This window comes from Staurois parvus, unplaced genomic scaffold (assembly GCF_062004578.1).
Source record: "Staurois parvus isolate SC_StPar_1 unplaced genomic scaffold, SC_StPar_1.0 ptg000362l, whole genome shotgun sequence".
NCBI lineage: Eukaryota > Metazoa > Chordata > Amphibia > Anura > Ranidae > Staurois > Staurois parvus.
The window spans coordinates 8,554,920-8,576,620 of NW_028318158.1; the positions used below are offsets into that span (position 1 = coordinate 8,554,920).

The following is a 21,701-nucleotide window of genomic DNA, read 5'->3' on the forward strand; positions in this document are numbered from 1 at the left end:
CTTCCTGTCCAGGCCAATTTTCAGCTTTCAGTGTTATCACACTTTGAATGATAATGGCGCGGTCATGCAACACTGTACCCATATGAATTTTTTAGCATTTTTTTTATACCAATAAAACTTTATTTTGATGGTATTTATTCATCACTGGGATTTTTTTTTGCTATATAAATGAAAAAGTCCAAAAATGTTGAAAAAAAGTGTTTTTCTTATAAAATTGTGCAAATAAATAATCCTTCTTCATAAATATTGGCCAATATGTATTCAGCTATTTTTTTTATAAAAAAAAAAAAATAACCCAAATTTGTTTTTAACCAAAAATTATAATTTTTCAAAAAGGTTTTACATTTTATTTTCTTTTTTAATGTAATTTTTTTAACATACTGTCACTCTATTGACACTGTACTACTTGTGGGGGGTAATGAAGATTTTTTTTTTTTTTTTTTTTTTTAACACTTGATTGCTTTTACACCCATAAAGGCTGTAAAAGTAGTAATCTCTCCGCTCTGGCTGCATTCTTGCAGCCATTGAGAAATACTGTGCGAGCTATGATTGGTCACAGCTTGTCACATGGTACAAGGCTGTTGTGAATAGCCTTGTACCATGTGATGAGCTGTGATCATTCACAGATTTCACAAGTAGTAAGCAATGATGTCAGTGACATCTTGTTTGCTACTGTTCATGTGATCACTCATTGGCCAATCAGTGATCACATGAATCAGGACCTCACACTGAGGTCCCGTACAGCGATCTGTGTTCACCAATCGCAGTGCTGCGCACTCCCAGGGAGCGTGCACAGGCAGTGGAAGCAGGAGGACGTTTAGAAACGTCAACCTGCTTCAGCAGCGCTCCCATCTGGCCGTTTATCTACATGGGCCGGACGGGAAGTGATTAAATAATATTGCTGGCTTGATTCATTCTTCAAACTCTCTGACAGGACACTCCCTTCCTGTTTGCAGACTCAACAGGAAGTGCGAGTAATGCAGGCCATACATGGGTCGAATTCTAAATGATTTTTCGTCCGTCTACATCGTTCACTCGGTAATCCGATGGTGCCATCAATAATTTTGAAAATCGCCTGACCAAGTCATAAAGTTCCCCCCATATAACCGGTGAAACTTCTGTTCCTTCCTGGTCACGGCTCATGCGCATATTTTCGGAAAAACGATAGTACGATTCGACCATCATTGAGTCGAAAGTTGATCGTTTTTCATGAATTTTCCAACATGCCCGATCACCGAAAAGGGGAGGAACCACGAATATCGACCGGTGCTATTGACCCACTAACAGAGCGAAAATCAGCCGATTTATTCTTGGGTCTGATTTTCGGACGAAAAATCGGTCAAATCTCGACCCATGTTTGGCCGGCATAAGGGCCAGTTCACACCACAGCACAGACATTGCGACATCTGTACTGAGACGCATTATTTTAACGCGGTTTTGCACGTTTCCCATGAATTTTATAATGTTTCCTTGCAGTGTGAGTGCATGTTTTGTTGTCTTGTGGTGAGTTGTGTGCTTATCTCTCACATTGCTTCCTTTATGATTGCTGATTTAGGTGTACAATCAACATTGTGTTTTTTTTGTTTGTTTGAGCAACAATTATCGAGGACAGTTTTATTTCCCTCGATATTGTGCAATGGCTGAACGCTGCCCAATGCATTATTGCATGTCTGGTTTCAACCAGCCCCAAACCTCTACAAGGTGAGAGGAATTTCCAGTTGTCACTGGAACAGGTGTCCCCAGTGCAAGATGTAAGCTGGCTATACATTAGCAGAATTTTTGCTAGAACATCAAATAGAACATTATTAAAATGAAGGATTTCAAATTGTTGGGGGTCAAACTGTTCGTTTTTGACCCCAGTGATAACAAAATTTGAAGGAGCAGGATGGAAATTTTTTCTGGAATGAATTTCTAACTGTAACTTTAAAGTGAAGTGCCCCTAAATTCACAATCCTACATCCAAACAAATGAAGTACAACCCTCTACAGGACATAAAGAGATAAATATGTGAACAAATAATATATTATTGTCGAAGGTGATCACATATATACATAAATAATGCTAGAACACCCATGTATAATAGATTACGATGTATGCTTAATAAATGAAGTACAATCAATCAATGTTGTTCAAAAGACATGTATAACGTATCAGCCTGGGTTCACACTAATTCAGTGCGGTAAATCGCATGTGATTCGCTGAGAAACTGCACCGCATTCCTGTGCAAATCACATGCGATTTGTGTGCGGTGCGATTGGAGCCATACATTATGTATGTCTCTAATTGCACCACACCCTCGCCAAAAACATGCAGGACACTTTTTTTGGTCAGCACTAGGATCGGATCGCATGGGTATTCACACCCATGTGATCCGATTCTGCACATCGCACCGTGTTTTGCAGACCACTTTCGGGATGTTGTTAACTTAACATACACACCCGCAGCGGTTAGCATGAACGGGGTGCGATTCTGATGCGGTGTGGAATTCGCACTGAAAACATTGCAAATTCCGGACCGCATCAGTGTGAACCGGGGCTCAATCAGTCCTTTGTGTCTTAATTTCATCTCCAGTGCAAACCATTATTACTCCCTCTCCTCCACAAGCTTAGCAACATTTCCAGCACAGCTCCATATAACAGGCACAGCATTGTGCTTTCCATTAAACACAGGTTTATTAGAATAAAAGATAACATTCACACAGGCAGATGAATTGCATAATCAAATTCCCATATATCGTGCTCTCTCTGGCTAATACAGATCGATCCTGCTTCCTCAAACTCCTGGGAATGCTTGTAGTGTGATGATCTCACGCTTGTGGCTCCACCTTACGCGTTACGTCCTTAGGACTTCATCCAAGGGTAGACTTTTTTTTCCCTTTTTTTTTTTTTCTTTTTTTTCTTTTTTTCAAGAAGTTTGTGGTTTCTTCGGTAAAGTCAATTAGTTTCAAAATTTAAAGTTGGCTAACGAAGTTTTGAATTACTTTTGAAGGACATTCAAGTCATCAAATGTACTGAGAGTTTTCGTACTAATTTTACTATTCGTGTATAGCCAACTTTACCCTCTCCATCTTGGTCTGGTGTTCTGGATTTCCCATCACCTCACTGTTACAATGGTTGCCAGGACAAGCAGAGAGTGTAAATTTACAAAGATGGCATTAAAAGGTTACAGCAGTTTTAATCCTTACCTGTAATACACAAAAGTCATAACTTTACATACTTTTACATTTTTCTGTTTGCTATTACTGAGTAGAACAGCAGATGGAAAATTTGTGATTGAATGTAGAAATCTCAGAGCAGAGAACTATAGTAGTGGAAAAGTATGTAGCTGACCACTGCTGACCTTACCTTTAGGAAAACAATAGTTCCATGGCTGTCAGGCTAATCCAATGGCTTTGGTACCGTTTTTTGAAGTCACTGATCTGGAACGCGTTTTCCAAATAGAAGCTGTGGATTTTTGATCTACATGCTTGTTCCAGGGCAGCGAGTCAAACTATTGAAGTTGGTAGTAGCCAGGAAACTGGAAATTTCAGAGGGAGGTCAAAAATGGGTGGGGGCTACATATTTCTCCCAATACAGGTTCCCCATTAACAATGGAGAAGACTTAAATTTGGGCGGTAAATGTATTTTTTTTTTTTTTTTTTTTAAAGCCTATTGCCTGTTTCCTGGAAATCGTGTGACCCTGACCACAGTAAAAGGGCTATCTTATATAAAGGGTATGAAACAGTTAATTTAGGCAGGGTTTTTTTTTCTCCCCCATCCAAGGTGCGGAAACCTCCCGTCAGATTTTGGCTCTTTTTCTGGCTGGTCACGAAGGAAATTAAATCATTTTAAAGTGTGAGAGCCGCTGGCGGGTTGCCGCCTGGAGATGTGAGCTCTGAGGTAACTTTTCTATACGTCTGCCCGGGCCGTGTTCTGAGCGCACATTCTGCGGGATGAAAGAGGCCAGACTCTCCGCCAGAGTTCACTCATACATTTCCTGACAGAAAGGCCCATTCATGGCCGGGGCTGGTATTCAGGCCTCTCTGTGCACAGAACAAACACACGCTCCTCAGACAAACACACAGCGCGCAGTGAAACAACTTCACACTTCCTCGCATTCATCGTCGCTGCGTTAGCAGGGCACGACGCATAATATCGCCATTTGTGGGCTCATTCAAAAAGCAAAGTGCACAGATCCCAGATTCTCCTACCCCTATACTTTATTTGACTTAAGTGGATGCAAACCAGCTTGTTGTGTTTTAATTGCACTTCACAGTCTTTTTGCCCATTTACACATTTTCACTACGGGTATATGTGTGTGTGTGTGTGTGTATATGTGTGTGTGTGTGTGTGTGTATATGTATGTATGTATGTATGTATGTATGTATGTATATATATATATATATATATATATATAACGTGTATGTTGCGTTGCTCCTACTATTCAAGATGAATGGCACCTCATCTCCTATCCTGAACAAAAAAAAGCGCACTTTAGCACACTGCAACATACATATGTGAGTGCTCTATGCATTGTGGTGTGCGCGGTTTGCTGAAAATGGTTAATCCAGAATTTTTGGGGATGCCCAGCGTGTCACATTCTCCTCCTCCTTTTTTTTTTTTTATCAGTAGATTAGCCATAAATCAGGACGCAACATTTTTAGAGCAAAAATATGTATTGTATTCTATGTTGTCCCTAAAGCGGAGGTCCAGTTGGAATTTAAAAGAAAAAAAAGTCGTCCGCTACAAAAACTGTAGCTGCTGATTTTTAAAAATTGGACACTCACCTGTCCCTCGATCCCGCAGTGTCCTTACACTGGCCGGGTTGACCAACCCTGTCTCCTGGGCGCCGGCATCTTCAGTGTGGGCAAGTGTGAAGCCAGAAACGGGCACAGCTGGGTGCCCCCTGCGCATGCGCGAGTAGTGCTGCGCTTTGTGAATGGTCTCGTCTTCTGGGACCTGTCGCGTGTCCCAGGAGACTACGGTGAGGGGGAGGACAACTTCTGATTGACAGGTACCTGCTCCCAATTCTGCTGCAATCACCTAGGCAAATTTGGATACCCCCTGCTCCCCAGAGGCACCAATCCTTAACAGGGAGCAGGGTACAATGCCTAAATGCATAACGTCTTTCCGTTTTGGGTGGGGCTCCGCTTTAATAAATATGTAGAGCTGACATATCATATTCATGATATGTGCCTGCTGTAACATGTGCTTATATAAAAAAGTATCCTGTGCTTTGTATTGCTTTGTGTGAAATCCCTGGTGCTCCTGACAGTCCCTCGGCTTTCTTATTAAACACTGACTACACTAGGCATGAGAGCACAGTGAGGTCAGCTGTGCTGAGAACTCAGCCTGCTCTTCTCTAATGATCAGACTTGTCCTGGCACAACACCACCCCAAGCACAGGCATTCACTGGGTTTTCCTCCCCCTATCTCTCTATGAAGCAGAACAGAAGGTATGTGATCACTAATATAAAAAAAAAATAAACAATTTTTTATGTATACACAAATGTTTTACCTTTTTTATTTCTATTTTAAACTGTATGAGTTGTTTTTGCAACTTGAGGGTTTACATATTTATTTTTATTTCAGGTACTTGTATAGCGCCATCAATTTACGCAGTGCTTTACATATATATTGTACATTCACATCAGTCCCTAACCCTCAAGGGGCGTACAATCTAAGGTCCCTAACTCACATTCATACATACACATACTAGGGCCAATATAGACAGGATCCCATTAACCTACCAGCATGTCTTTGGAGTGTGGGAGGAAACCGGAGTACCCGGATACTTTTAAGTTTTGAAGCAAGATCGCCATGTTGTAGAACAAATTGAAAAGATGAAGAAATAACTTTTTTTATTTTTTCTAAATTTATTCTGCTCTCGGTGAAATATCAGCCACGGGAAATGGCATGTTTTATTTAACTCCTTGGACTGTTTTTGAAAATATAGAGCAGTGGAAAGTCAGGAATTATTAGCCCTGTAAATAAGTGTCCAAAGGGAATTTATGGTTACACAGCCGCAATAATGTGGACGCTAAGGGCCTGTTTACTTTTTTGCGGTGTGTTTAAGGCACATTATGTTGCTGTTTAATGTTCATTGCATGAAGGCAAGCCAATGAATGGGCTTCCAGTGCACCAAAATGTCTTGTCTCCAAAACTGGACGGACTGCAGACTGTGGTACATTGTGTAAGCAATGCTTGGAACCCCATTCACACTTGCGTCATAAGAATGTGCGCTAAAATGCATCCACTCCTAGGTTCTCATAACGTATGCTCCTGCTGTACGCGTGGTGCCATGAAGTTCCTCAGGGCTCTTTCACATTAGTGGTCGGGTCATGCTTTTATGCCCCCCAACCGCTTCCCCCTTTAGCTGCAAAGGCATTGGCCCCAGGTGTACACATGCCGCAACTGGAATTATTCCCCCTGTCGCTAAGCCCACCAAATGCAAACCAGTGAATAGGGCCACTCTGCAAGCAGCTCACAACCGTGGCGATCAAGGGGTTGAAGCAGGTGGTGAAGAGGAGACACAATACCACCTCACTGCCGGTCAAATGCTCTGCGTTTGGATCATTCTTCAGAGACCAAAGCAAGTGTGAATGAGCCCTTGGTGTGCTAGGGTGCAATTCAGAATGAATGACGCCTCCGCATGCATTGCCGCAATGCAAAGATATAGATAGGCCCTGAAGCCTGCCATACTCAAATTCAGCCAGTTCAGAAGGAACTGGCCGAATTTTCATTCATGTATGGGCACCCTGGTTTTACACAAGTTTTTCGATCGATTGACTTGTGTACAACAAGCATGTCGGGCTTTTCCCAAATAATTAGTGCCACTGACTATAGCCAGCATCACTAATTCTCGTCTTCTACTGGCAGAAAAGGCTACCCACTGGCAGAACACAATAGTGCTCATTGACATGACTGTGCTGATGAGGGAATCGAGCAATTATCTTTCCTGCCACCATGGTGGAAGATATGAAAATTGCATAATCTATGGCCTGCGTTAGGGCCCTTTTAACACATTCTTGCTGCAGCAATGCATGGCAACGCATGTTAAAGGAGAGGTATAGCCAAAGCTATTTTCAGCCAACGATCTGCTGAAGCCTGTTGTCGGCTGATGTCACAGAGCCAGTCCAGGCTCTGAAAATATCCGAACAAAAGGTAGATGGACACCTGGCTCAGCCTCACGGCGATATGATGAGCCAGCTACTTCTGCCCCTCCACAGTCCCGTGCTTTCAGTGAGCGCTGGAGGGGCAGAGCAGAGAGGCAGTGACTGACAGTCATGGCTCTCTGCTCAGAGTGGAGGGGTAGAACTGAGTGGTCGTGGTGTTTGATCACTCAGTTCTCTGTGTAGAATCGGCTGGGGATAGATGCAGCATCTGATCAATGCTGCATCCACCTAAGCTGAGTATGTGTTTTATTTGTTGTTTTTCCCCCATAGCCCATGCTTCTCTATTTTTAAATGCATTAATGCTTTGCGGGACCATTCATTCTAAATCACTCCCCCAATGGACATGCATTGCAGCACCCTAAAGTGCACTGCAAAATATGTTGTGTTGCTCTGCAATGCATGTCCGAAGGCAGTAACGTTGGAGTGCCGTTCTGAATGAATGGCATTGCATTACTCCAGCGCTTTTAATATGCGTAGCTATGCATTTGTGGTAACACGCGCGTTACCACAACAAGATGGGGTGAATGGGCTCTAAGGGCCTATTTTACATTTTTGTAGTGTGTTAAGAGTCCTCAAGAAATACGTTTTGTGCAATAGCTCGCCTTTTGCTGTTCCTCCTCCTTCCATTAAAGTTCATGGGCTAACAGGTGGCGCCTGGTCTTGGCCTCCGGCTTAGCCAAAAGACAATCCTAATGGCATTGGCAAGGAATGCGGTGTATATCCAGATTCCCCAAATGTTTCTGTTTCTGCTCTTAATGCAGGCTCTTAATTCCCAGAAAACCATTGTGTGTATTTTTATATTGTGTTTTGTGGTTTGTTTTCATTTCTTATAACTCTTTTATGGTGAGGTCTTATTTGCTTACGATCACTTGCTGGCTGGGAAGAGAAAAATGTAATTTAGTGTGAACATAGTTTCCCTATGTGCATGTTTTTTGTTTTTTTTTCTTTCTTTTCTTTCGTATGAAGCATTTAGAGATTGAGATTGTTGAAGCCAATGAGCCTTTTAAATCACTTCTGCTGCTTACTATGTTAGAACTATGTATCTAAAGTCTACCTTCGTCCTCTTTTATGTGATGGAAGACCTTTAGGAAAACATTAGTGTCAATGTATAGCTTCTTGGTCACCTCCCCTCCCCATCGCATGTGTTCTCAGCCCTTCAGGCACACTTACCGATTTTTGCAGCGGCTGTTTTTGGCTTTTGACATTTTTTCTATGGCTAGTAAACTCCCCAGCATGTTATCTTATGTGTCCATGTGCACATAGATTGTAATCAACATTTTTTGGCTGGAAAAAAAATCCAGGACTAGTGGGTTTCTAGAGGAGTTTTTTAGTCGTAAAAATGGTCTAACGTTGTAAAACGTGTCAAAACGCGGTAAAACTTGTGTTTTTTGGAGTTTTTTTGACCCAAAAAAACCTGAAAAACTCACGTTTTTAACATGACTTTACACGGCTAATGTTACCAGCATTATCAAAACATCCAGTGTACATGAGGGCTTATAATCAAGTTCCCTGTGTTAGACTGACAGTGCTGTGCCATGCAATAGTCTTTCCCAGTGCTGCTGTAACCAATATAATGGGAGATTGTATGTTCTTGTACTGGCAGGATTTAAAGTTTAAGTTCACCTTTGGGAACATGTTACATTTTCCACCCAATTTTAGGGTGGAACATGTAACATATTCCCATAGATGCAGCTGTTCCCCCCCCCCCCCCCAGACAGATAGTATGGGGAGAAGTCTCCCCGTACTATTGGTCAAATTTGAAAACCATGGGGCTCCGCCCACAAGGCCACAAGACTTCCGTGAAAGAATGAACTGCAAGTCCCAAGAGCCTTAGCGGCTGTCGGCTTGTAGTTTTCAGTGTACTACCACGGTGTTGTGGAGCGCCATGGCAGTTCATTGATGCTTCCTGTCAGTATATCTGCTTGCTTGTACATCCCGTACAATCGCTGGTGCAATGCTTTTCCAGGCTCCTTTTGGATAAAAACAATAAATTCACTTTTTTTTTTTTACCTGCAAAAAAATTTGCATTTATTATTTTAGTCGAAAAAGGTGAACTTTAAAATCTACCAATGTTAATGAATGCACAGATCATTTGTGACATTTTGTGTGCAGAACTAAACGCTGTCGGTCAACATGAACGAAGTTTAATTCTTATGTTTCTAGTATTAGTAAATGGATAGGAAGGTATATCATATTTACTTGTTTTAAACTTTACATTTCTTCAGTAACTTCTTTGTTCCTGACCGAGGCCAAAATGATGTCATACATTCCAGGAGTCTTTATGGGCATTTTTCTTTTCTTGGGAGAAGGGGCTTTCTCAGCTATGCATGTCCTCCTGCCTGCATACCAGAGCTACGGGCAGATGGATTCCAGGAAGTAAATTCTGCATAAATCTGCCCTTATTCAAGATGGCCACGGCTAAAAGTGCTGGGGGGGGGGGGCTTTAAAGTGACTTCTCAACAAAATAAATCATGGAGACATGGAAGGATGAGTGAGTTTGCTTTGAATATTAAAAATTAATTAAATAACATTTTCAGTTTGTAGCGCTCAGTTTTTTCTTCCACATTATGAATAGCTACTAAATTGTGACTTTTTTTTTTTTTTTTATGACCTTCTTTTGTTAATCACTAGTTCAAAATGTTAGAAAGTGATGAGATGTCTCTCTGATGGGACACCGAGACCCCCTAATTTTTTTTGTCCTCGTCACAAGAGCAAGAAGTGAAGACAGTTCCCAGTGGGGACACATAAATCTTTCCAGATGTTCTGATTTCACCCAACTGAAAAAAAAATATTTTGGCTGGTGTAGAGTTTTTATAGCTTTGGTCATTCTAGATCTTCTGGCATTGATTTCCACATTTTAACATGTTCTGTTTCCTCACAGACCTTTCGATGACTGTAAGGCGCTGGGAAGAGGATGGCTGTGGACAGCAGAAACAGCGACTGTACGGCACACAGTAATGGCAGCCTCCCAACCAAAGCTACCTGCACGGGCCACCCCATAGCCTGCGATGTAGACCAACCACCCCCCAGCTCCGAGGAATCCCAAGTTAAAGCCAGTCCTAATGGATGCCTTCCTCAGAATGGTGCAGCCAAAACGTGTTCCATGTATCTGGAGCACCAGAGAACTCCAATCATCCCTCAGTGCTGCCACCACTGCTGCTATCACCCGCCCCCAAACAGCCAGCAGGACCACGTTTCCCACACTGTTGGGACTTCACCTCTGCTGAACACCGAGTGCTCACAGCTTCAACGACAACTGTCCCCGACCTCTGTGTGCCCAAACCATCCACCGATTTATCACCCCGTCTGCTGCGTGCAGCCATCACAGTCCTTTTGTATTCACCAATGGAGGGACCACTTCCAGCACCAGCAAGTGCCACCTCATCTGGTCAACATGAGGTCAGTGCCCTGTTCTTTCATTGGTGTCCCTCCCTTTAAAAGTGGATCTGTCAACAAGTATATTTTTCATGTTAAGTCTATGCATGCTAAGTGATGCGTCATTTTAACACTTCCACATATTTATTACCTCTCCTAGACTTGACAGTACTCCTGCTGACAATGCCTTCACCTGCTGACAATGCCTTCACCTGCTTTACTCCCTCAAGAATAGGGCCATCTTTGTTGGGCATTCTTCAGGGTCACCATGCCCTCTCAACAAGGACGCATTCACATAGTCCTTCTGCCTGTGTGGTTCTTGGCTGTGTTCACAAATGGTATTGCAAATTCACCGACTCTAGCTCAAGGGTATCCTTTCTTTCTTTCTCTTTCTTTCTTTCTTTCTTTCTTTCTTTCTTTCTCTCTCTCTCTCTCTCTTTCTTTCTTTCTTTCTCTCTTTCTTTCTTTCTTTCTCTTTCTTTCTTTCTCTTTCTTTCTTTCTCTTTCTTTCTCTTTCTTTCTTGCTTTCTTTCTTTCCTTTCCTCTTTCTTTCTTTCTTTCTTTTCCTCTTTCTTTCTTTCTTTCTTTTCCTTTTTCTTTCTTTCTTTCTTTTCCTTTTTCTTTCTTTCTTTCTTTTCCTTTTTCTTTCTTTCTTTCTTTCTTTCTTTCTTTTCCTTTTTCTTTCTTTCTTTCTTTCTTTTCCTTTTTCTATCTTTCTTTCTTTCTTTTCCTTTTTCTATCTTTCTTTCTTTCTTTCTTTTCCTTTTTCTTTCTTTCTTTCTTTTCCTTTTTCTTTCTTTCTTTCTTTCTTTCTTTCTTTCTTTCTTTCTTTCTTTCTTTCTTTCTTTCTTTCTTTCTTTCTTTTCCTTTTTCTTTCTTTCTTTCTTTCTTTCTTTTCCTTTTTCTTTCTTTCTTTCTTTCTTTTCCTTTTTCTTTCTTTCTTTTCCTTTTTCTTTCTTTCTTTATTTCTTTCTTTATTTCTTTTCCTTTTTCTCTCTTTTTCTCTCTTTTTCTCTCTTTTTCTCTCTTTTTCTCTCTTTTTCTCTCTTTTTCTCTCTTTTTCTCTCTTTTTCCTTTTTTTCCTTTTTTTCCTTTTTTTCAGGATAGGATATTCTTTTCTGCATCTGTTGGTGGAGTGCATGTAGACAGCAAATGGCTGAAAAGAGTTTGCAGAGATAGCAGCACAAAGATGCAACAAAGGATGAAAAAAGTGAAAACAATCATCCTCTAAAGAATATGGGGAAAACAATGGCAATTGTATGATAGTTTTGGAAAACTAAATGCCATACTTTTTTTATAGTTTACATCTGCTTTTAAAAACAAGCAGTTCAGTGCTACAGAAGAGAAAAGGGAGCATTGGAAAGTCCACCCATAGCTGATATTTTGGTTTTGGTCAGTGTTGAAAAGTTAAACCACTTTGACAGTTGAAGTGATTCTAAAGGCTGAAGTTTTTATTTCTTACCTTTTAATGCATTCTACGCATTAATTAAAAAAACATTCTGCATACTCTTCCCCCTTCCTTCCCCAGCCACCCCTTATACTTACCTGAGCCTGATCCAGCGCTGTGCCTGAAAGCACATCCTCATTGGTTCAGAAACAGCAACGGAAAAATTTAGGTTTAAATTTAAAAAAAAATTAGGTTTAGAATAACTTTAATTCATCACACTGGGGCTTTGAGTGAGTTCCGTAAACTCACTATTACAGTCTGAGGTCTACACACTGTCTGTACCCGTTAGGAGGGGTTCCCACCATCCCTGCTGGATTTTCTACATTTATATTAAGGGGAATGTAACCGGAGAAGCTAGAATACAAATGGGTACACCCGAAGCTCTCAGCTGGCTTATGAACTAGTAGAATTTTGGTCAAAATTTTTCATTTTAAGAATGTTCGTCAGGTTTTCCAGTTGTTCCTGAGGTAAAATCAACCTTTTGTTTTCAACCACAATGATGAGAAAATTCAAAGGAGTAAGATGGAAATATTTTCTTGGATGAACAAGTCTCTAACGGTGTATGTGGTTTTCATTCTGTAAAGTCAATTCGCTCCAAAATCAAATGTTGGCAAACGAAATTTTGAAATACATTTGTCAGGACGTTGAATGTACAGAGAGGTTTTGTACAAATCTTCGTTTGAAATTCTAATAGTGTATAGCCAGCTTTAGAAACAGTCCAGATCACAGTTTCAACCGCTGTAACGAGAAAATTTTGAAGTAACAAGATGGAAGATTTTTCTTTCAATGCGCAGGTTTCTAAAAGTGTATGTGGCTTTTGTTAGTGAAAGTCCATTTATTCCAAGTCGAATGTTAAAAGCAAACAACATTTTGAAGTACTCTCCAATGACATTCATCAAGTCATCAAATGTACTGCGACATTAACTATTCCTTAAGCTGGCCATACACTGCAAGTTTTTGAATGAATGTTTGTATGAACATTTGTATGAAAATTCTCATCAGTACAATGACTCGATGAATTTCATTAAAAGCACTTCAGAAAATGTTTGCAAGTCATTCTCTGATTGGACAAAGTGGAGAGCATGATGTAACCTCCCTGCCTCAACACCTTATCCAATCAGAGAATGCCTTGCATTTGTTCAAGCATTCTCTGAATGGTGTCTGTGCTGAGCAGCCAACCTCCCTGTGTTAACAGTGCATGAGGCCGGCTGCACAGCACGGGACCTGGAAACAAGTGGGGCTCACTGTCGTAGCAATACCTACAACAGTGATTTCCAGCTTCCAGGGACATCAGCCAGGTGTGGTATATACATAGTTACATAGGTCCAAGCTGGACCAATGTAACTAAATGAAAAAATGCCATGCCTGGAATTCTTTAAATATTACTTTTACATAAATGGCATAATAACTGTAAATAACATTGAAAATGTACAAATCTCTTCTGTGCTTTGTGTCTGGAATACAGTAATAGCTAAACCAGGCACTGATGTCTCCTGATCATTCCTCCTCCAAATGTCCTTCATTATCAGAGGTAATTGGGGCCAGACCCCTCTGCAGCACACATGACAAAGTCCAATTTCACTTCATTACAACACAGCAGAACTTTGTCATTCGATCTTGCACCGTTGTGGCGGAGGTCGGTGAAGTGACCCTAGTATGGGTGAGACTTTTATTCTCTCCTCGCTGTTGTTGTGGTTTTTTTTTTGAGAATTAGATTTTCTTTCACTCGGAGGAGTTTTGAGGCCCGTTGGAGATGAGTGTTTAGAATGCTATTCTCCCCTTCATTACAGTGTACAGAACATGATGACAGGATGTGTCTCGAATGCTCTTTTCGCTGATGCCCTGGTGGGCCCGGCTGAGGAGCTGCTCTTCCTGATCACATTCAGGAATACAGCAAGTATTAAGAGGAATTTAATCTGAATTCAGGGAGGTTATTGGAAATCATAGATTTTCTTAGCACACAACTCTGCTAATCAGCACAAAAAAAAAACTAAACCATTGAAAAAATTGGGGCTGCTCTGTGCACAACTATTGCACAGAGCAGGTGAGTATGACATGTTTGTTATGTTAAAAAAATTACATGTGAACCTTTTACAGCCACTTTGTAGTGGAACTAAACCCTCCTATCCTTTATAACCAAGGAAGATGCCATCTTGGCCTCGCTTTGATCTGCAGTTGCAGTGGTGCTCGTTTTTTTTTTTTTGTTTTTTTTTTCTTCAGCTACATCCACACACACAGTATGTCCAGCTTAAGGCTGAGTTTACATTTATTTTGCTAAGCACGTTACATCTATAGGGTGATCGCTTTTCACACACTGTGGGTAGCACTTCCAAAAGCATGTTCACATATGGATGGACTGAGTTTACATTTTTTTTTTATGAATTTTGTTTTTTTAATGCACTTTATTTTTCAAAATCCATAATTATATGGACTATATACGCACCTTATGTATATGCACTCTAATTTTTTTTTTTTTCACATTTGCACTTTGAGTGTTTTTATAATCACATCTGATGAATCACTATTGCTCATGAGTATTTGGTTTATATTGGCGCCGCTTTTTAAATTTTATTTATGGTAACGCGGTAGTAAACTGCAGTAAATAAATCTAACAAATCTTTTCCCTGCAAGTTAAGAGCATAATGTACTGGTATGCATCACATATTGCACATTATGAAAGACCTACCTGAAAACGAAGCACTCCAGTGGAATGCTGTCATGGCTCCTCGGGGCTTCCATCTTTACATGGTCTTCCTTCTGGTTTCCCAGGCTTCAGCCTTTTAACTGGCTGAGCCACGGTGACACCACGGCACAGCTCTCTCACTGGATGGCACACCGTCCATTGAGAGTACAGTGCGCGTGCGCTGGTCACATCACCGGCGCTGCCAAAGTAAATATCTCCTAAACAGAGAACATTTATTAAAGGTTTACCTATAGGTAAACATGAAAAAAGAGTGGCTGCTTAGTATTTGATTAGTGGTGACTTAGCGCGGATTTATTTTAATTTTATTGCTCTGGATATATGCTGATAGGGGTTTTTTTTTTTTTTTTTTTTCTGTGGCAAGTTGCAATATATTACATTTACTGCATTTATTACATTTTGTTTTAATATTGGATTTTTCTGTGGCTGGTGACCTTGCATGTGGAGCCTAAAGCCTGTCATAGGAGTGAAAGGGAGTACGCTCCTGTACTCATGTAGATACAAATGCTTCATTGCATCGGCATTTACCTGCACATGCTTGTACAGTGTATTTTTCAGTATGCAGCACATTCACGTTCTGTAAAATACACTGTGTGCATTCTTGGGTAAATGCATCATCAGCAGTTACATGAGTACAGGGGCGTACAGACATTCACGTTGACAGGCTGTTAGCTCCACCTGTCTCTCCATAGCCATGGAAGAATGCAGATTTAAAATAAATATATATATTATTATTTTTTTTTTATATATATTTTTTATATATAGAATTTTAAAAAATTATTTTTTCTAAATATATATACGGTATATAATTTTTTTATTTTTTTTTTTATTTTTTTTTTACACCTTTGGCATGTTATGTCTGTATACGTCTGTGCGCATGTACATTTAAACACTGCCTGTGCAGAATTACCGATTTGGCACTCAAAACTGTAAACCTGTATGTAATTCCACTGCGTGTTTTAGTGGTTTACTTGGAGCTCTGCATTAATATCCGCAGCCAGTTTCAACACTTTCAAGCAAGTACAGGTCTACATAAATACTTTTTATTGCTCTTGGAGTTTGATAAGTAAAGTTTACATATAGTCATGAAAGATTCCTCACATCATTGCCTTTCCCGTCCCCTCGGTTTTGGCTCGCTTTCAAAAAGTGAGTCACGGAGGCATTTTAAAAAGCTGCATTATTGCTACTTCAAAAAGCTTTTCTTTGACTTCCAGAGCAGTAGGCAGCGTTCCGGTGAAATCAAAGTGTTTCTGGAAGGGGGAGATTTCTGTATGCGCTTACCGCAAAGTGACGTGAGGCTTCAGTGGTGACAAGAAGCAAATGTCAGCTTCCTTAATCTTTTGCACTTTGTTTTTATCAGTGTCCTCATAGGGTACTTGTGATTTGTTCCGGCTGGTGGAGAGGAAACAATGGGGCACTTGTAACACTTGTTACCGAATGTCATGTCATATAGAAGAAGGAGATTTGTTCATACCTGGCGTACTGCCATTAAAGGGAAACTGCAGCGACTTGTCAGTGAATAGACATTAGTGGTGTTCTTGTAATTTAACTGCCACTCATAAGTTTTCCTGCAACATCATTTTAGATATTAAACTTAATCCCTCAAATCTAATTAATACAAATTAATGTAACTTTCACTTTTTTTTCCTATCTGTAGCTTTTAATAAACGCTTTCCCGCCGCCCCATAGCAGAAATACTGCTGCAGGGCTGCGCAAAATCACGTGTGTGTGTGTATATATATATATATATATATATATATATATATATATATATATATGTGTGTGTGTGTGATTTTGCATTTCAGGGTAGGGGGCACACGCATCCTACCCGCGCCGCCATTGGCGGCTTCAGCTGTCAATCACCGAGTCCTGGCCAGTGCGATCGCTGAGTATCAATGATGGGGGAGAGGTCTGTATGTAAACAATACAGATCTCTCCCCATCAGCTCCAGTACACTGCTTTGTATTGCTCTGCTTAGCAGAGCAATACAAAGCAATGTGCTGACACAGTAAAACACACACAGCACACAGTTAACCCTTTGATCACCCCAGATGTTAACCCCTTCAGTGTGCCCTGTGCATCCCAATGACTCCAGTTCCTTCCTGAGCCTCCTGTGACCAAAGTTAACCTTTTGCATCCGATGGCTCATTGTGGGGGAAAAAAGGACATAAATTTTGCTTTGGGTACAGTGTTGCCTGACCGCATAATTGTCAGTTAAAGTAATGCAGCGCCGTATCAAAAAAAAAAAATGGTCTGGTCAGGAAGGAGTGTAAATCCTCTGGCGGGCAAGAGCTTAAAGGATTATTAGTTACACTGCTATGAAGATCCTTGTTTCGCCACTTCCTGTCATAGGATGATTCTAAGCACCCTTCTGCACGGATGGCGCCTGTTCTGATCAGCAGGGGATCCATGAACAGATCCCTTGCTGAAACCAAATAGAACAGATGTCCCTTTTGTGACGTACATGTCTGCTCAGTTTTTCCTCCTTGAACACAGGGCTGGACACACAAGTTCTATGGGCAGTCAAATGTAAACAGAAGTGCATCTGTTTACATCCTTTAACCCATGGGTTGCTATGGTTCGGTCCAAAAAGTGAAAAGGATTCACTTTTTCGCAGTGTGTATTTTTTGTGTGCATGGTGTGTTTGGGGTTTTTTTTGTTTTTTTTGTTTTGGAGCTAGACTGACTCGAAGGTAATTGGATGTAGATGATTATTTACATCTGGCCATAGACTGACATTGAGCTTTTGCCGAACAACTGACAGGCGCATTTGAATTGAAACATGTAAGGGCCCTAAATGTGTTTCTGCATTGTCGCTCTGTAACAGATGCCTTTGGTGGAGACTGCAAGGGGCCATGCTGACACACATTGTACAGGTACGGTCCACTGTTGTCACGATCGAGTTGTACAGGTGCGATCCACTGTTGTCACCATCGAGTTGTACAGTTGTGGTCCACTGTTGTCACGATCCGAGTTGTACAGGTTTGTCCACTGTTGTCACGATTGAGTTGAACAGGTGCGGTCCACTGTTGTCACGATCGAGTTGCACAGGTACGGTCCACTGTTGTCACGATCGAGTTGCACAGGTACGGTCCACTGTTGTGACGATCGAGTTGTACAGGTGCGGTCCACTGTTGTCACGATCGAGTTGTACAGGTACGGTCCACTGTTGTCACAATCAAGTTGTACAGGTACGGTCCACTGTTGTCACGATCGAGTTGTACAGGTGCGGTCCACTGTTGTCACGATCGAGTTGTACAGGTACGGTCCACTGTTGTCACGATCGAGTTGTACAGGTGCGGTCCACTGTTGTCACGATCGAGTTGTACAGGTACGGTCCACTGTTGTCACGATCGAGTTGTACAGGTACGGTCCACTGTTGTCACGATCCGAGTTGTACAGGTTTGTCCACTGTTGTCACGATCGAGTTGCACAGGTGCGGTCCACTGTTGTCACGATCGAGTTGTACAGGTGCGGTCCACTGTTGTCACGATCGAGTTGTACAGGTACGGTCCACTGTTGTCACAATCAAGTTGTACAGGTACGGTCCACTGTTGTCACGATCGAGTTGTACAGGTACGGTCCACTGTTGTCACGATCGAGTTGTACAGGTGCGGTCCACTGTTGTCACGATCGAGTTGTACAGGTACGGTCCACTGTTGTCACGATCGAGTTGTACAGGTGCGGTCCACTGTTGTCACGATCGAGTTGTACAGGTACGGTCCACTGTTGTCACGATCGAGTTGTACAGGTACGGTCCACTGTTGTCACGATCCGAGTTGTACAGGTTTGTCCACTGTTGTCACGATCGAGTTGCACAGGTGCGGTCCACTGTTGTCACGATCGAGTTGCACAGGTGCGGTCCACTGTTGTCACGATCGAGTTGCACAGGTGCGGTCCACTGTTGTCACGATCGAGTTGCACAGGTACGGTCCACTGTTGTGACGATCGAGTTGCACAGGTGCGGTCCACTGTTGTCACGATCGAGTTGTACAGGTACGGTCCACTGTTGTCACTATCCAGAAGTGAGTTTAGAGCAATTCTGACACTGCCTCCCACTGACATTGGAGAGAATGCATGGCATGTAGACAGGATGGGGAAATCTCTCCAGCTGACATGGAGGTAGTGCTTGTAGACAGAAAATCTCAGATCTCTTCAGCCAACATTGGAGGAAGTATAACTAGACAGGAAATGAAGGGGAAATCTCTGCAACTGTATGTAAAGGCACACTGGGATCACGGAATAGCACAGGATGCTCAGAGGTGCACTGAAGTCATGGGGTGCACGGGATGCTATGTGGTCACTGGAGTCTCTGAATGCTCAAGGGTGTAGTGAAGACTTGGGGTGCAATGGGGTCACTGAACGACACAGTACTCAGCGTTACACTTGAATCACGGGGGGGAAACATGAGCCATCGGATGCGAAAGGTTAACTTTGGTCACAGGAGGCTCAGGAATGAACTGGAGTCACTGGGATGCACAGGGCACACTGAAAAAACTGGGGTGTAGTGGAGACTGAGGCACAAAGTAGCAGTATAGTGAGCACTAGCAGCTGAAGCAGCACAGGGGATACAGAGGACTGTAGGCCGGCATGGAGGACTGTAGGCCGGCATGGAGGACTGTAGGCCGGCATGGAGGACTGTAGGCCGGCATGGAGGACTGGTTAACTTACTGCAGCAGAGGCAGTTGGTGGCTCAACTTTGATATAGCGATGTATTGCGCAAATGTCGAGCCATGACTTTCGCTTCTCCATTTAAAGCCAGTGTTAATCAGGCGAGTGACTTCTTGATTGACTGTGGAGCTGGTGCTGTTGGTGGAACCTGGAGGTTCTAAGTTCTGGCGGCCACACACCTAAGATGAGACCTCGCTCAGGACGTGACATTCCATTTGTTCTCTTTTTTTTTTTTTTTAATATAATCTTTTTTTCCTGTTGGAAATTCTCTGCAATCACTCTGTTTTACCAACTATCCAATAATTTGTTAATGGCCAAACATGGAAATAATACCCAAGAGACCAGCAATTGTTGTGAACAGATTTGGCTTTCTGGATTATCTCTGCTCCCTCTAACTCATTTACCGAGCAGTTCCCATCTTCACAATCTCTAGAGTGTATAGATTCTACAGATCAGCCATAAATTTAAAGGCCCCTGAGTGATTCGTGATGCTTTCATTTCAGATAATGCACAACTAGTGAGAATGATGTCATCTGGGACTGCAGTGCCAAGCCCCCGCCACCTCCTGTTACAGAATGCACTGCGACATCTCACACATTTTTATGAGCTGCGAACACTCCACATAAAATGCAAGTTTTAACATCTTGCATTACTTTGCCACAGTAATTGGAGAGCACTCACGCAACCATCTACATGTTTTAGAAGGATTTTATTAAAGAGAAGCTAGCTGATTCTTGTTTTTTTGTAGTTTTTTTAGTTTTTTCCTAATATAATAGTTTTTCTTTTTTTTTTGTAAAGTTTGAATACATTTAATGACATTAATTAAATGAGCACTAGGGATTTTCAAGAAGTAGCTGTTTGCTTTTAGACTGCCTCCCTAGGAATGTCTCCCTCATTGAAGTAGATATGGTGACCTATACAGAGTTGGAACAGAAAGGAAAATTCAAAGTCAATCCTGTGGGCCATTCAGCTGTGTGTGTATTCTGAGCTTGAGCAATTGAACATTGGTATCCTGAAAAGAAGGCCAAATCTGGTCAGGTAAACATTTTCCTAAACTATCACCTTCTGGCTAGAAATGGGTAAACTTGAGATAATCATATATAGCATTTCATATGTAGCTGACTTTAAAACTGGAGAATATCTTTTTATTATCCTGTCAGGACTCAATAAGTTAAAAAAAAAAAAAAAAAAAAAACTCTCCTACCCTTTGGTATCTTTAGGTTTGCCTTATGACCTGTCTGCTATTAATTTCATTCTTCATGAGTGTGAGCTGGGAAATGAGACTTCCTGTTGAAGTCAACTAAAAATTGACTTTCAGGCAAAAAAAATAAAAAGCAAAAAACCCAAAATGTCTAGTCACTGAAAATACTCAAGCATCATATTTTAAAGTGTATGCTGAAAAAAAGTTTTGGTTTTTTTTTCTTCTCCTTTTTCCTGTTTGAACCAGAAATCCATCTCCTACATTCTGTCTCGAAATAGACATTCTGCGTTGCGGAAATGTTGAAGAAAGCAGTTCCGACATAATGTACTCAGGGATTCAATTTTTGGCTTCCTCTGAAAATCTCCAATTTAAATGAGAGCTTGATAACAGGCTGCTGTAAGCCTAAATCCCCTGCAATGCAGCAAGCCAGAGAATGACTAAAGAGGAATGGAAGACAAATAGCTAAAATCCAGAATTCCACCAGAATGCTTCAAGAGCTTAATGAGATAAACTGACGTTTTCCAGAGCCACTTTCCTTAATGATCATATTCATATATTTACAGTGAAAAACGCTTTTTGAGATTTGAATATGTGAAGTCTGGCCGTTATATGGTACACTTAAGGCAAAAAATTAACCTTGAGATTCCTGCCACAAGTACGACCCACCTACATATTAGTCCCCCGCCCGAGCTTGGCTATAGTAGCCAATTCACCTCCTCCTCTATCTGTTATCGGTTGATCCTGGATTGTGTCTGCTTGAGATGCTATATTTGCCTTCCTGTGTCTCAGAAAGCCTGATAAAAATACAATTATGAATGCCAAGTAGTTTCTCACAGCAGTCTGTCCTCACTCAAACCTGTCCCAACAGGAAATGTCATCAATGAGGACAAGGACTGTAGTAAAAGCCTGACAGATGTACTATCTCTAACAAACCAAAGCTTTGTCTGGAGTTGTGCTTTAAAGAGTAAACTTTAACCATGGACTTCTCTTATTGGCTGATTCTGCCAAAAATATTGTGAAATTATGACTTCTCTGTTCAGTGCCCCTGTTGCACTCTATTAGCATTGACATCGTCAAACCTGTATAGGGTTACAAAACGCCTCTCCTCATGTTATCCACTTAAAGGATAAGGTCACCTAATTCATATTTTTTTT

General features: G+C 41.4%; 1 protein-coding gene across 2 annotated transcripts in view; it reads left to right on the forward strand.

The window, feature by feature from the left end:
* Positions 1 to 21,701, forward strand: part of DISP1 (dispatched RND transporter family member 1) — a 109,874-nt gene that overhangs the window by 54,098 nt on the left and 34,075 nt on the right. For both annotated transcript variants that reach the window (XM_089685082.1, XM_089685083.1), the window contains one exon: positions 10,035 to 10,552. In XM_089685082.1, coding sequence (XP_089541208.1) covers positions 10,068 to 10,552 — 485 coding nt within the window. In that variant the 5' untranslated portion in view covers positions 10,035 to 10,067. The remainder of the gene's footprint in view (positions 1 to 10,034; positions 10,553 to 21,701) is intronic.